The sequence below is a fragment of the Panthera pardus genome, unplaced genomic scaffold (assembly GCF_024362965.1).
Source record: "Panthera pardus isolate Hobbes unplaced genomic scaffold, ASM2436296v1 HiC_scaffold_10, whole genome shotgun sequence".
Taxonomy (NCBI): domain Eukaryota; kingdom Metazoa; phylum Chordata; class Mammalia; order Carnivora; family Felidae; genus Panthera; species Panthera pardus.
The window spans coordinates 29,492,412-29,509,828 of NW_026526655.1; the positions used below are offsets into that span (position 1 = coordinate 29,492,412).

The 17,417-nt window shown below is 38.3% G+C and overlaps 1 protein-coding gene across 7 annotated transcripts in view; it reads right to left on the bottom strand.

Moving 5' to 3' along the window:
• ADAM23 (ADAM metallopeptidase domain 23) overlaps positions 1 to 17,417 on the bottom strand; it is a 202,991-nt gene that overhangs the window by 92,436 nt on the left and 93,138 nt on the right. For all 7 annotated transcript variants that reach the window (XM_053905584.1, XM_019446240.2, XM_053905593.1 and 4 more), the window contains exons 4-7: positions 16,973 to 17,036; positions 7,021 to 7,103; positions 5,754 to 5,817; positions 782 to 854 (exon numbers count right to left, since the gene is read on the bottom strand). In XM_053905584.1, coding sequence (XP_053761559.1) covers positions 782 to 854; positions 5,754 to 5,817; positions 7,021 to 7,103; positions 16,973 to 17,036 — 284 coding nt within the window. The remainder of the gene's footprint in view (positions 1 to 781; positions 855 to 5,753; positions 5,818 to 7,020; positions 7,104 to 16,972; positions 17,037 to 17,417) is intronic.

A 17,417-nucleotide genomic window follows, 5' to 3' on the forward strand; every position in this document is an offset into this window, starting at 1 on the left:
AAATAAAATAAAATTACTACGTGAAGGAACAGCAACATTGATAACATACGTCATCTCAAAATCAAAATAAACTAAGGTGAAAAAAGTATGCCAATCATTAAACATTTCACATCCTCATGGTCACAAATCTAATTCCATTTATAATTCACAAATTAATTAATTTATAATGCAAATATCATTTTCTTCCAAACATCACCCAAAATGTAATGAGCTGTTCAAGACTCATTAGAATATGCATATTTGACCTACAACCACCTGACCCTCAATATCTGAAAATTTGGGAGAATTTCACTGTGCTTAATTCATTTTAGAATTAAAAATAATGTATGGCATAAGATTTTGCATAAACTATCAAAGACTTTTGGCATTAATATACAGAAATAATATCAAATACCCCAATAATCCAAAAGAAGCTTTTGTCAACATCAGCGTGCTTAAGATGCCTCAGGCCCAGAGCATAAGAGAGAGATAATACAAATTGGCTAAACAGCAGTAAACTGCCAAAGAAATTTAAGGATGCACCTGACTGCAGATCACCATTAAATTTAGCCACACTCTCTGGTTCCTAACAGAGCTTTACTCCCGGGCTTCATATTTCGGTATTTCCATCAGCAATAACTCTCCAAGCCTCAGTACACGCCAGCCACAGGCAATGCCACTGCCCACCCACGTTGCTCGCCACTGACCAATTCCACCTCCCACTAAGCCTGCGTGTACTGAGCTCCACCAAGTCACGGCTCCTATTACACAATATAAAATGGCTATCTTAATTAGAACTTACTGAGATTCTTCATTTGCTTAGAATATTGTCCTGCCAAGGTTTTCTGGATTATATGTGGTCGACCTGTGCTTTTCTGAAACAAAAACAATGGTAGACAATTAAAAAGCAAGATGTGATCAAGCTTCTTTGGAACAGTGTTAGAACTTTCTACCATATCTTTCTGAAAATGGGAACATTTATATGCTAATATTTTAGCTATCAACAATGAAAAGCATGTCTTATTGAAACTTTAATTTTAAATAAAATAGAACACCATCCAATTGTTCCAGTGTAGATAAAAGCATAGTTTTATTAGCTACTTTTCAACTTCAGCTTTCTTCAAAGCAATGGATAGGAAACTCACAAAAAAAGAAACACAAATGTTCAACGAATATATACATATATATATATATATATATATATATATATATATATATAATGAATGCTTTAATACTCCTTCAAAATGCAAATTTAAAAAAAGACATACCAATTTTTGCCATCAAGTTGGCAAAGGTTTTTAAATTATGATAACCATAGTTAATTATGGTGGCAAGTTAAAAAGCACTCTCATACTCTGCTGATAGGAGTAAATTGGGAGCACAGTTCAAAGAGAAATTTAGCAATGTCTATCAACGACCTTGAAAATATTCATATCCTTTGCCCTAGTAACTACGCTTTTAGAAGCATCTTATTTCCATTACTATTATTACTATTAGCTTCCATTACTGAGTGCCTGTATGTGCCAGATACTGTTAGGGTACACAGTACCTGATTTAATCCTCACAAGAGATCTATATAACGCATATTTTACCTTTGTTTTACAAATAAAAATATTGCAGCCCAGAGAGATACATCATTCAGCTAAAATTCTATTACAGAATAATGATCCCATTTACTTTAAACATATATGAGAACATATCATTGAAAAACTGGAAGAATGTATACTGAAAGGTGAAGAGAAATTCTCTCTTGGGGATGGGATAATGGATAATTACCATGTAGTTAAGTATTGGCTTCTCTTGCTTTCCAGATTTCCTACAATGTATTAGTTTTAATCAGAAAAATAGTTATAAAAAGAGTGTTCTTAATAGATTACATAAAAGACTCACAACAATTAAGAGTTTTGCTACTCATTACTTGAGAGATAATATGAATTCTCATTAGAAATATCCCATCCATATTACTTGATTTATTGTAAAGCATACTAAAACCAATAATAATAAACTAAACATCAAAAAATCTAAATTCCAGTTTGGTAAATTCTTAATTCTGGTAACAAGTGAAATGATATCTAGAGCAATGAAATTCACAATTGGATTAGCAGCGCAATTTTAAAAACTGACTGATTTAAAAGTTTCAAGCACTGTTCTTTTCCCTCTCCCCATGTGAAGACGAGGGCAGATTGTTAATTGAACAGAAGGCAGGCAGTAAGGAGGAAGGCAAAAGAGAAAAGGCATGAAACATGTAACAATCAGCCCCTGAAGAATATGATTATGGGTATAACAACATAAAACCAATACTTGAAATACTATGACAATAACAATTTGTTTATAAACCTTTTCAACAGTTTATTAAACATAGTCATGTACATTTATGAATTCATCAAACCTGAAAAATTGACCTATTAGGGATGCACAGAAAAATGATCTTATTTTATATTTTTAAAAACTCTGAGGCTTAGGGAGTTGTTATTTTGGGTTTTTTGTTTTGTTCTTTGGGGGTCTGTTTAGGGTAACAGGACCATTCATCAATGCAAGAAATCAAAGCCTATTTTTGGCTGACCGAGTCAAATAATCTTGCCATATACAAGTTATTTCCCTACCACTACAGTAGGGGAAAAACATTTACTTAGTCAAAATGTCTTTATCGGGGGGTGGGGTGGGGGGGTGGAGAGTATCTTTGTTATCCAGTAGTTTTTAAATTTACCAGTTGAAAAACGATAAGGTTTAAGAAAACAGGTTTAAACATTTAAAATTTAATGGCATTTCTGTCTCAAATGTGAAATTTACAAGGTATTTACATATACATCGCCACGACAAAGAAAATACGTGTTTGTTCAATTGTGATTATCAACAGTCTAAATGACCAGTACCTGTCTCAAAACTTATTTTATCTACATGTGAAATCTCTAAAGAGAAAAAAAACTGTTTTCTCCTCCCCATCAAATGATTGCAATATTCTGACTCAATCACTCTCAGAATATTATCTTCCCATTAGCAGCTCTCTTCACTGCTATGACTCCCCTTATTGCCGCCTGTCAGCGTCTTCATCTCCTACCATTCTCCCCTTTGTCCACCGCTCTCCAACCAGCGGGGTTCCTCAAAGTTTCTACAACACGCTAGAAACAATCCTGCCTCGGGGCCTGGGCATTTGCTGTTCTCCTGGAATGTTCTTCCAGCTCCCTAATTTTTTGAAAGTCCTCCTTCAAAACTACCATCTCATTCCGCTCTTCTCTGGATGGTTAATATGAAGGTTTACTTCTACCTTCATATTTTGGCTTCATTTTTTTTTCTCCTTAGCACGTACCACTGTCCAACATACAATATGTAATTACTTACTCATCCTGTTTATCGCTGTCTGCCCCCTGTAGACTAGAAGCTCTATGAGCCTCAGGCTCTATGTCTGTCTTGTTCACCACTTTATCCCCAGCACCTAAAATAGTGCCCAGCCTGTAGTTGGCTTTCACTACAATACCTAACAAATATAGACCAAATTTCAGATCTATTTACATTCTATTAGTGAGCAACACTCTTAAGAGTATATGATTTCTTGTTTTCCTAATTTTATTAAGATAAAATTGACATATAATGTTGTATACGTTTAAGGTGTAGAATGTAATGATCTGCTATATGTATATATTGCAAAATAATCTTCACAATGAGTGTGGTTAACATCTGTCATGTCACAACTACAATTTTTTCCTTGTAATGAGGACTTTTAATATCTAATGTCTTAGCAGCTTTCAAATATACAAATGTACTCTGGTCACCAAGTTGTACATTATCTCTCAGAATTCATTTATCTTCTAACTGGAAGTTTGTACCTTTTGACCACTTTCACCTATTTCCCCCACTGGCTTCTGGTAACCACTAACCTGTTCTCTATTTCTGAGTTCAGTATTTTTAGATTCCATATATAAGCAAGATCTGTCTTTCTCTGTCTGACTTATTTCACTTAGCATAATGCCCTCATGGTTTCCTATCTAGGTTGCTGGCCTGTGCATAACTGTAGGCATCATTTTTTTTCCCTACCTCTAAAGAAAACTAAATACTATCTAATATAATCATAGTTCAACTACACATTTCCCCACTGAAGATTCTTAGGCTCATACAAGTTAGGTATATGCGTATACAATTATCTAAAGAAGCGGCGGTAATAAAAGCTAGTTTAAAGGAAAAGAAGATGGTCACTACAAAACAAAATGTCCTCTCTGCTCTATAGACTGGAAAGAACTGCCTTCACTTCCAAAAGCCTAGATTTGTCACCTCTTATCATCCCTTACTGGTGTGTGACCTGTTTGATGAGAAAAACAACTTTTGTGTTTCTGAGCTGCTGCCTAAGCATTTTACAGCCTGATAACCCTGCTCACACCCAGAGTCTGGACATTTAGATAAGAACTTGAGTTCAGGATTCCCACTCTCAGTTCCTGCTTTGGTTTTCCCAGGGCACCTTTTAAAATAACCACTTGGATACAGGAGTGCTGATGCATAGGGGCACTTGTACCCCAATGCTTATAGCAGCACTCCCAACAATAGCCAAATTATGGAAAGAGCCTAAATGTCCATCAACTGATGAATGGATAAAGAAATTGTGGTTTATATACACAATGGAGTACTATGTGGCAATGAGAAAGAATGAAATATGGCCCTTTGTAGCAACGTGGATGGAACTGGAGAGTGTGATGCTAAGTGAAATAAGCCATACAGAGAAAGACAGATACCATGTTTTCACTCTTATGTGGATCCTGAGAAACTTAACAGAAACCCATGGGGGAGGGGAAGGAAAAAAAAAGAAAAAAAAAGAGGTTAGAGTGGGAGAGAGAGCCAAAGCATAAGAGACTCTTAAAAACTGAGAACAAACTGAGGGTTGATGGGGGGTGGGAGGGAAGGGAGGGTGGGTGATGGGTATTGAGGAGGGCACCTTTTGGGATGAGCACTGGGTGTTGTATGGAACCGATTTGACAATAAATTTCAAAAAAAAAAAAAAAATAACCACTTGGAATTAATCCTGCTAAAAGTTAGGGACCTCTACTCCAACCACCTCGTAAGTAATAGGCGCTTGCTATCCTGCTCTCTAGCCCTGGCCCACTCGTGGCCTGGGATGGAAGACTGCCCTGCCTCTGGCTTACTGCCCCACCACCCCAGATTCCAGGATCTGTATGTAATAAATCCCATGACTGTACTTCCCCTGTGTGAGTGTACTGGAACAGCATCGTCAATCCAAACAACCATGGATTTCACTTTCCTGAAGTGGGAGCTCGGATGCTAAGGGAGCCACCTGCTGAGCCTAAGTAGGTGGCTTGTGTTCCCCCATTCAGCAGGTCATAATCTGCATATTCTAAATTCAACACACCAGCACCAGCTTCTCAAAAGACCTGGGATGTGCAATTTAAACTTCAAAACTCACGGTGTCATTCTACGTTTGAAAAAATGTGTTGCATATAAATGCACACTGACATCCACTTAATATTCTTTATGGCTCAAAGGCAAAGATGATAAAAGAATAAAACACCATGGGGCGCCTGGGTGGCTCAGTCAGTTAAGCGTCCGACTTCGGCTCAGGTCATGATCTCGCAGTCCGTGAGTTCGAGCCCCGCGTCGGGCTCTGTGCTGACAGCTCAGAGCCTGGAGCCTGTTTCAGATTCCGTGTCTCCCTCTTTCTCTCTCCTCCCCCCTTATGCTCTGTCTCTCTCTTCTCAAAAATAAATAAATGTTAAAAAAAATTTTAAAAAAAAGAATAAAACACCATAAGGAAACTAAGGTCACAGACTTACTTCATCATGAATCAGCTCCAGTGGTTCTATCATATATACAAAGGTATTATCTTCAAACATACCACTACAAGACAAGAAACCACACAAGGAGAAAATTAATAAATATGGCAAACAGCAAGAAACAGCAAATGAGCTTCATATTGCATCTTTAAAAATGAAGAGTATATCTGGACAAATGTCTTTATACTGCCCCAAATCTAATGCATTATCTGTATGGAATCCCACTGTGGTCTCAGCACTATACTAGACAGCAGATAGGCTACAGGAAGTATTAAAGTGTATCCCACAAGCATACATATTATAAATGTTATAATTGATTTTTGAAACAAAATGGACAGATCAGATGATTAATCTGGAACAAGACTATTCACACAGTTCCAGTATGTCAAGTTATATAATTACAGACAGTGTACAACTAGTACAAATTTCTTGTTACACAAATCCAACATCATCTATAAGAAAATAGGTAATCTGTGCATTAGAATAATCTAAAACCATCTGATTCTGGGGTGCCTGGGTGGCTAGATCAGTTGAGCCTCCAACTCTTGATTTCAGCTCAGGTCATGATCTCACAGTTCATGGGATCGGGCTCCACATGGGGCTCCGTGCTGACAGCATGGAGCCTGCTTGGAAACCTCTCTCTCCCTCTCTCTTTGCCTCTCTCCCTCTCATTTTAACAAACTTTAAAAAAATAAAAAAATAAAACCATCTGATTCTGAAGACGAAAACAGAAGTATACTTATGGCTGCAAATCGTGAATTTCCATTAAGCAGTATGACTCTGTTGCATTTAATTTTGAGAGGTATAGCAAGATAAGATTTTCAAGATCCTTTTCCACCCCATGGCCACAACTAGATCCTTACATCAAGTGTTACTATTTGCATCCAAAAGGTGTTTAAAGAGGTTTTTCTAGAGACCGCCTTGAAGTCGATGTACGAACTTCTCTCTTTGGCCCCCCATCCTCACCTGACCAATACCACCTGACTGCTTGTCCTCTGGCACACACTTCTGGGAAACCTTCCTGGACCTTCCTGGTCACCCCATAAGTCCCTGATGCTCCCCTTCACAGTTCCAATTACCAGAATGGCAATTAAATATTAATCTGTGTAATCACTTGTTTCATCTCTGAATCTCCTGCAAACTTTAAATGTTAACAGAACATGGGACCAGCCCAGAAGATTGACTACAACAAACATCTGTGAAAGAAAAGATGGAAACAGTGAATGGATGAAAGCAAATCCACTCTCCCACTGAGAATCCCACATACTGAAGTCCGTTGCAGGTTGAGAGAGCTGCTCTGGAGTCCTTGACACCTCGGATGCTTCCGTGATAGTAACAGTGCTCCCCACCCTACAAAGCAGAAGGGTTAATTGATTAACAAAGCTTTCTTTGTCATCATTCACTCTTATAGAAGCTTCTGTGAACCAAAAGAATGGCAAAGATGGTCCTAGAAACTGCTCTTGGTTGATATGAAATCTGAAAAGGCACTAAGCAATTTTTCAGCTTTTCTATGATGATGTTGTGTTATTAAATTTAATGAAGGAGAAAAAAAACCATAACAGGAATAAAAAACCAAAGCAACTGGTACAACTTACGCACTTTTTATAAACATGTAAGGGAGTAGATACGTACCTGATGTTGTTATGGAATAAGGTCTTCTACCTACCTGAGGAGAGACCCCAAAGGTGTTGCTAATAATTGTGATCAATGATGGAAAGCTACGTAAAACCTTATTATTTGTTTTCCTACCTTTTAAATTAGTTTAAAATTTTTTCGGAAGTATTATATGAACTTAACTTTCAAATTCAAGTAGTAACTACAAGGCCTATTTAAAAAAATAGAGCAGTTACTTTCTCCCTCTCTCCCCGCCTCCATGGCAACGATCTTTAACTCTTTTATCGATTTCTCCTACTGTTTGCCTATGTATTTCTCAATGGAATATTTATACTGCTACATCCTGGTTTATTTCACTTTAGAAATTATCTTCCTAATGTAGAATCTTGAAAACCTCTCTTGCTCCCAATACATGCCAATCCACATCACCAGTTTTTGGTTAAATTGGTATTTAGTGTTTTCATTATGACTCTGCAAATACTGTTCACAGCTGTGTCACTATGATTACATTTTCGTTCTTGGTCCACTTTTAACTTTTTGAGATGTTTTGATTCGTTTATTTGCTGGCTTATTTTCCCATGTATTGAGCACTGACATCTTTCTCATTGTCTGAAATATTATCTACAACTCCTCTCCTATGGTCAGACATATCGGGTAATTTATCACATGCATTTTACTCCTACAGACAGCCCTCTTGTCTCCCCTCAACCTCCGGCCAGGCCTGATGCAGAGCCACCAACCAGGAGTTCTGTGTAGGGTCATCTTGGGAAGTCTTCTGCCTCCCTTCTATATAGAATCCTAGACCCCCATGTCTTCTCCATCCATGGTTTCACCTTCCCTTTTTTTGAAGGTACACATCTTCTGGTACTTTCTTGAAAAAGTGATCATGGAAGATAGATTTGGTGAGAACTTGCACATATAAAATTTTCTTTTTCTATCTTCACCCTAGATCAATCATTTGGATGGGTAGAGAATCCTAGATTGGAAATTACTTTCTCTTGGCATTTCAACAGCATTGTGCACAACTTCTGATGTTGCTGCTGAGAAATGGACGTTATTCTCATGTTAGATACTTTTTAATAAAATAGAATTTCCCCTTTCAAGAGAAATTGAGGGAATTTTACTTATCCCCATTTTTATGAAATCTCATAACATGCTTTGGAGCAGGTCTTTGCTTTTTCACTGTGCTGAGCATTCTGTCAAACCTTTTAATCAAGAAAATGCAGAGGCGCCTGAGTGGCTCAGTCAGTTAAGCATCTGACTCTTCGTTTCTGCTCAGGTAATGATCTCGAACCCCATGTCAGGCTCTGTACTAGCAGTGGGAACGGTGGTTGGGATATTCTCTCTCTCTCTCTCTCTCTCTCTCTCTCTCTCAAAATAAATAATGAACATTTAAAATTGTTTTAAAAAAGAAAATGCATGAACTTCAGTTCTAGGAAACCTTTATTATTTCTCTGATAATTCCCTCCTTTCCATTTTTCTCTATAAATGGAGCTCTTCTATTAGAGAAGTGATGTCTGCCTGGCTATATGGCTGTAAGTGCCCTCCACACACACTTTCAATCAACCCTTCTGTTTTCATGTGTCTTCAATTCCTGGCTCTTCAATTGGCTTGCTTCTTCTTGGTTTTCCCCTAATGGAAATTAGCAGAACAGACGAAGCGCAAACCCCACAGTTACCCCTCATCCACCTGCTTTCTATCTCCCAAAATTTTATGGATACCTCTTGTCTGCAGTATTTTCTTCTCCTGTCTTTGTCCTTGTGGGTTTATATCCTTTTTTATTCTTTAACTATTATTTGAGTAGGTTAATGGGATGGAATAGAGATAAATATAAGCATTGAGTCCACTGTTTAACCAGAAGCTTCTTATTGGTTTTCTTAAATAGAATGTACTGGACACACTTTGACTTTTCTCAATGATTTACAGTTATTTTGATCACTGCTCATTATACTGTACTACCATAGTCTCAGAGGCTCGTCAGTGACTAAGGGTGTCTACCCATACATCAAATGACCACTCCCCAACCAACTCAGTTTCTTTCCTCCTCGAGACTATAATACACATTTCCAATGCTGGTTGTCTAAATTTTGTATTACAACCTTGTTAGTATCTTGTAAAAGGTTGCATTTGTATAGGGTTTGGTTCTCAAAAAGCAACCTTTTATATAAATATTGACGTGTATGTAATATGACAAGTTTTATTTGCATAGTCAACACTGGGACTTATAAGGACAAATGGTATCACACATCTCAGCAATTTGGGAATCCGGGTCAATATTCTGCAATTAAATTCCAAACTCTTCACATGATTCTAAAAACAACCACAGGGACCTGTAAATTCCATCAAACTGGTTATTTAGCACTTTGTATCACACCAAGAGGCTATCTTAAGTCAGGTGATTATTAGAAAAGCATAGCAAACCCTGTCATAATTACCTGACCTTTCTAAGAAAAGCTATATTTCCCAGATTTTCCTAAAAATAATCTTTTTCTCCCAGAAAATATTTCCAAGTCCTTTCTTAGACTTAAGCTTCATTCACATTGGAAACTGAAGGTTGATGCTCTCTCAGTACAAAGGTCATTGCTAGTTGTTTTAATTAAGATAGGATATTATCTGAAGGAATTGTTTTGGTTCTCCATGTATATGAAGGTGAATCACCATATTTTCTGAACCTTAAATAAGACTTGAGGTAACATGAAATCCCTGATGTTTGTTATCATTAGAAAGCTTGAACATCTAAATTCTATAGTTATATTAAGCACTGTGAGCAATTTGGCAGACTCTAAGTTAGTATTAGTATTTGGTAGTATTCGAGGATTTTCTGAGTTTCTTATTACTAAATTTATAAGTTTTTAAGAAACCATTACCATACAAATACTATTTGGCAACTCTCCAGATATATGTAGCCTTTTATAAATACCAGTGCAAAGGAACCTATTGAAGTATTTCATATCCAGTAAATCCTAACCGAGAAGAGGCATTTCCTCTTGGCTAACAGCGATAATAGTGCAAAGAGGCCACTCCCAGAGGCTTTGTGAGCAGTGACATTGGGTAGTCAGCTCTGGGGGTGCCTTCCACCCAAGGATCGAACCATCTTGAACACTCATTGTCTCACAGTAACTACTATCTCCATGTACAGATAGGGAGACACAGACAAAGTGCTAAAAGACTGCTAAAGACAGCAAGGAACCAAACTGAATGCCACGTTTTCAGGCTCTCGAGTTAGTGTTTCTTTCCCCAGTTGGGAAGGACTCAGACAGTTCTATAGCACTGCCCAGCCACTTCCAGATCAGCACTTGTGAGCGCATCACAGATCTGTGACTAGGCCAACAGCAGGCAGGACAACCCAAATGGGCTCATTCAGCACATGACATAAGTCTATATGAGTCCCCACAGGCATCAGCATATTCGAATTCAAAACTGTCCGTCGGTTATTTAAATTCAACAAATACAGAGCATCTGATACATGGAAATTATTGGCCACTCGAAGGAACTTAAAAATCCTAGTACATATGCTCCCCAACCTACCACTGCCACACAGGTGAACACTCTGCAAGTCAGATAACGCTTAAATAATAGCAACTTTGCTCCAGGAGGTTTCCAAGCTCAGAACCCCATTGGAAACCACCAGGCCATTCCTGCAAGTAAAGGAACACTGAGTGTGTATCCTTTAAAACACTTCCTAATCAGAGGTGGCTTGGGATGACAGCTCTGTGAGTCCAATGCTAATAACGTGTAGGGAGAAACAAAGATTTGGTTCCCTGGTATTATCGATCAAATGACGGAAACAGTTTGATTCTACTCACTTTAAATACAACCTATTGGAAAATAGAACCTATTGTTTCAATTTGATTTATTCAAAAATTGCTCTACCTTTGTGTCTGTTTAACTAGCTCACCTGCACGTCAGTAAAGGTCTGCCAACCAGTTATTATTATCGTCATTGCTTAAAAAGCTCAAATAAACTCCTGCCCTTCTGGGTAAACATTTGAGAAAAAAACTACACAGGTCTTAACTCACGAATGTGTATATTTTGATATTCCAGGTGCTGAATATAATAATGAAATTTGACACTCTGTTCAAATGATTATTCTACATGCATATCTTTACATTCAAACTTATCAATCATCAGGGTCTATCAATGTATTTAACACGTCAGATGGCTGATAGCAAAAGAGAAAAAGGTATCTTCCCCTGGACACATATACCTGAATTTGAATACCGCAGCATAAGGAAACGAAAAAATTTTTTCAGAAAATCAGGGAACTTGCGACCCCAATACCAATTTAGTTTACCTTCATTAAACTCAATAGGAGAAAAATATTCAAGTATTAACACAGTTTAGCTGTACCAATGCTATGTAAATTTTTAACAGTTCATACAAAATTATCCTATTCAAACTTAAAATAGCTTTGTGAGGACCCACTGTTGTCTGCTCTCTTGAATTTTTTAAATTTCCCGGCCAGGAGCCATGCCCACAGAGGCTCATTTTCCTCCAATAGGAATCCCTGCCAAGAACGCTTCATGAAGAAGAGAGCTTGAACTGAGCCATGGTGATGATTTGATTTTAAAAAAAGCACAAAAACTTCTAGGAGGGTGATGTGATTATAGTGATAAAGAAAAGAACAAAGACAGGGATTTTTATCTGCGTGGTTCACTGATGTACATCCAGTACCTAGAACAGGGACTAGATCACAGTAAGCTAAATCGGTGTGTGTTTAATGAATACAGATGACTTATTTATGACCCTGAATGACAAGACCAATCTTAAAGGAGCAAAGGATTCACGTTTGTTGAGAAGGTGGGTACGTAAGTCCCCATTCCCCACCCGAGGGGTTATGTTTTCTTTAAGATATAACTGACAAGCCAGAAAATTCACCCTTTTGAAGAGTATAATTCAGTGGCCTTTAGTACACTCACAGAGTTATGCTACCATCACCCCTAATTCCAGGATATTTTCAGCACCTCAAAAGGAAATCTTGTACCCCTTAGCAGTCACTTCCCATCCCTCCTTACCCCAGCCCTTGCAGCCATATCCTACCTTTGGTCTTCATGGATTCGCCTATTCTACACATTTTAAATAAATGGAATCATATAGCATATGGCCCTTCATGGCTGGCTTCTCTGACTTAGCATAATGTTTACAAGATTCATCCATGCCGTACCTTGTATTCGTACTTCATCACTTGGGGCTGAATAGTATTCCCTTGTGTGACTATATCACATCTTATTTATTCATCAGTTGATGGCCATTTGGGTTGTTTCTACTTTTTTTTTTTTTTTTAATTTTTTTTTTTTTTTTAACATTTATTTGAGACAGAGAGAGACAGAGCATGAACGGGGGAGGGTCAGAGAGAGGGAGACACAGAATCTGAAACAGGCTCCAGGCACAGAGCCCGACGCGGGGCTCGAACTCACGGACCGCGAGATCATGACCTGAGCCGAAGTCGGCCGCTCAACCGACTGAGCCACCCAGGCGCCCCTCTACTTTTTTGAATAATTACGAATAAGGCTGCTGTTAACATCCACGTCCAAGTTTTTGCTTAACCCTATGTTTTCGGTTCACTTGGATATCTACTCGGGAGTTGAACAGCTGGGTCATAGGTAATTCTCTGCTTCACTTTTTGAGGAACTGTCAGGATGTTTTCCAAAGCAGCTCCAACATTGTACATTCCTACCGGAAGTAGATGAGGGTCCTAGCTCTTCATGTCCTCACCAACACTTAATTGTTGCCAGCACCTTGGTTACAGGTATCCTAGAGTGTGTGAAGCGGTACCCACACAAGTTTAAAAATCAAATGAGAGAGTGACCCAGGGCTGAAACAGTACCGAAACAGATCAAAGTGCCACCTTAATTTTTGATATACCAGAGGAGAGGATTAGCTGAGAATCCAGTAGGTCTGCTAATGCTTCACCCGTGAGGTGGCTACACTTACCAACCCAGGGGTAGACAACACGGAACAACAAACCCCCACCACCAACACACACACACACACACACACACACACACACACACACACACACACACCTGGGCTGCCACTGTGCAACTTAGAGTGTGGAAAAGTACAGAAATTGTGCTCTTCCTATAAGGAAATGGACACCATGAAAGACAGGAATAAGAACTACACAGACATACCCAACTCCTTCCCATCAGTTGAACTGCTCTTCCTTCTAGGGTGGGAGTGAGCAAGGGGACAGGAAGAAGCCAGGGTGAGTAAACAGAGCCAGGAAAGGCCCTTTTCCCCACCCAATAATGATAAAGAGTAATAACGTAGAGGGAAGCAGGGATAGGAGTCCAGCATCAATCTGTTGAGGCTCACATTGCTGGCCAGCTGATAGTTCTTTTCATCAGCAGAATTGAAACCAAAGTATTAGTAAGCACTCAAAGTTATTGGTTCACGTAACAGGGACTTAATAGAAATCTGTTAAAGTTGAAAAGTACTTTTACGCTCTCATACTGATACCTAATTCTTTTACAAGAACTAAAATGGTAAAAATTAACTCGTTTTTAGTAGGTTCATCAACAAAGTTGATCAACAAATCAACGAAGTTATTTTACCATATAGTGTGTGTAAAGCACTGTGTAGGAATTCTAACAAAAGTTCTTGCTCTGTGGAAGGCAGAACCAAAGTTCTTCCATATTCATACTGATGCCTGGCACCTATTCTATCCTGACTACTTAATTTGTTTACCTCTCCAGTTCCTATCTTTGCTCCACAAGGAAAGAAGTCCTTATACCCCACTTTTGTCCAATAAAAATAAAAGCCTAAGACATTGGTCTTTCTTAGCAAAAAGTGGGAACTAGGTAGAGGCTTGGTGGTGGTGAAGCAGGAACTAGACAAGCTTCTCCAAGGGGGGATTCATCATTCTATCTGAAACTAATTTCCAATTTCCAGAATATTTTAAATGTCCACATTTATATTTAAGGTCAAAGCCAAATAAGCTTTGTATTCTTTCCATTTCTTTCCAAGTAATTCTTTCCAATGTGTGTGTGTGTGTGTGTGTGTGTGTATACAAATACTTTTGTCTAAATAGTTTGAAGCCTTTGGAAGAAAAGTTGCACACTGGGTTGAAACAGGTTTAATGAACCTAATCATCTTTGCATGTTAATTTCCTTCACTGGTACTCTGTGAAACAAAGAAAACAAAGATTTTCTTAACATGTAAGGCAATGTGAAGTTTAAAAAGAAAGTTTTAAAAACCGTGTGTAATTGTAGTGGGAGTGTGGTGGATCTAAATAAACTTTCAAAAAGAAAAACTATCAGTATGTACCAAAAGCCTTTAAAGAAAAGTACCAATTCTTTGACACAGAAAATCCCATTCTCAGAATTAATCCTTAAGTAATTATTAAAGATGTGCTCAACATGTATCAGGAGGGCCTTTCCTTATAATTATTTGTATAGTGAAAGTTTGGGAACAGTCTAAATGTCTATTACTATGGGATTTCAAAATAAATTATGGCAAATTAATAGGAAAGAATATTATGTATTTTTAGAAATAAAAGTCTAGAGGATTATTTAATACGCTAAAATATTTATAATGTTATTAGCTTTCTTAAAAATTCTGCTTCAAGGGGCACCTGGGTGGCTCAGTTGGCTAAGCGTTGGACTTCAGTTCAGGTCATGATCTCACGATTCGCAAGTTTGACCCCTGCATTGGGCTCTGTGATGACAGCTTAAAGCCTGGAGCCTGCAGATTCTGTGTGTGTGTGTGTGTGTGTGTGTGTGTGTGTGTGTGTGTGTGTCTGCCCTTTTCCTGCTTGCGCTCCCTCTCTCTCTCTCTCTCTCTCTTGCTCTCTCTCTCCCAAAAAGAAATAAAAACTTAAAAAAAATTTTTATTTAATTCTGCTTCAAGATAGTGCACCATGTCAACTCAGTTTCTGGGGTATATATGTAAATATAGACACATAAAAAACAGACTGTTATGCTTAATTCATTATATCGGGAGAAAATAAGTTTGGAAATGTGATCTGTTTGGAGAAAATGAGGCATAAATAAGAGAAAAGCAATGAAAACGAAAACAAACTGCAGTAAACACTTCCTTTGCCAGAGTTTAAATGCCCTTTCTTTTAAATTCTAGTTATAACTGATATGAGATTCGATGTGTCTTGTTGATGACAAGGCTTCCTTCTGGGACCTCTAATAACCTCTGGAGGCCAATTAGCTACTCCGCTTCTAAAAAAAAACTGACTGAACTTGTTAGTGAGAAGTTTGACTCAGGTTACTGTGGCCTGCAAAGGTGGCTCCTTTGCTGAGTTCATAAAGTTCTCATGCAATCTTCTCTACTCCAGACTCATGATTCAGCATCCGCAGTGCTCGGGGCCCTGGCACAGCTGACGGAAGCTTCGGTTTGTACAAATGCCAGAAAGCACCGTTCCCGTGCTTGATTTAGCATTTCTGCTTGCTTTCCACAGCATTAACTTTTAGGGAGATTCAACAACCCCCAAGATGAAGCCTCAGGCAAGAACTGACAGAATAGTAAGAATAATAACTGAAGTCCTTAATCTGTGACATAAAATTCAGAGGTTTAAAACACACATCAAATTACAAATGTGCCCACTTAATTGCACAGTTGTAAATCCTGAGAAATTCCATAACCCCCTGGGCAATGTTTACAATTAAGGTCACCCACAAATATTTGCTGAGAGGCTGTCACACTGGAAAAACCCAGTTCTTGCTGTACAACCCAGCAAGCCCACACATAAAAGGCCCACTTCTGCGCCAATACTCATTAGCAATATGGGGCGGGGGGAAGGAATCCAGTGTTTCCCACTATATTTTCTTTCCCTATTTCCTCTCCTGTACCTGTGGTATCCACCCTGCAGACACTGCTTAGGCTCAGTGGCACTCCGTAGACTTCCTACAAATCAGAGTCTCTGAATGTAGCCATTCCAGGGATTTTCATCCTGACTGGTGGAGATGACTGTCTTCCTTACATACAAACAACCTCATTTTAATCTAAACCTGCTTGCTCCTTATTGACATTCTGTTAAGAGAACGGCTAAACTCCAACTAAGGAAATCAAGTACCCAATTACCTTTGTATTACAATGCATGGGGGCCTTGAGTAGGTTGATTTGTCTTCTTTCGGCCTCAATTTCTTGCTTTGCACAACAGAAACAATAATATCCATCTCCCAAAACTGTTGTGAAGGTTAAGAGGGAGAGTGTTCCCTGAATCTCCCTTCCCCAACCTGACCTCTGCCCTTCTTGGGCACCAAAGTCACTTGGACTGAAGAGCCATTCTAGTAGTCCATCCAGTCTTATGGTTCAGATTCTATGACCATGAGTTGGTTGTCTACTCCTTGAAGGTATTGATATGGAACTGTATAGCTCTCCATACCATCCACTGACAGAAGATAACAGTATGTATAACCAAAACAATAATTATATCTTTATGGGCCTGAATCCGCAGAATCTCCAATGTTATCTCAAACATTTGTAAGTCTTAACAAATTTATCCTAAACTTATTTGAAATTTAAAAATAGTACCCTTGTATAAGAGAACAGATAATTTTATTGAGATAGACATCAAAACGATGCAGTGTGCAATGAACAATCCTATGATTGAGTATATTTATGCTACAGGATTCCCATGTTATTAACCATACCTTAGAGTACTGTGGTTTCCCATTTTCATAGTGGATCTCCACATAATCAGAAGACAGCAAACCACTACAAAGGAAAGAAAATAGAGTGATTTCTGCATCTAAGACACTTGGAGGTTTAAAAATAATCAGCTCAATAGACGTCTGCAAGGAGCCTATAAACCACAAAGAGCTGCAGTCCACAATAAGAACAGGTTCTCATCAAAAGCCTCGACTGTTATCCAGGAACAAATCATTCCTCACTCTGTTTACAAAGACAAAATATAGATAACATAAGAATGAATTCTTTTTATTCACATGATGCATCATTTGACTGATAGGTTCACTGATATGGAACAAACAGAAAAAGCCAGTAACAGGAGGAGACAGACCCTATAAAAATCCCACAATTATGCTCTAAATAACTGGAATCTCAAAACATAATCACTGAGGAAAAGTATAGAGTAAA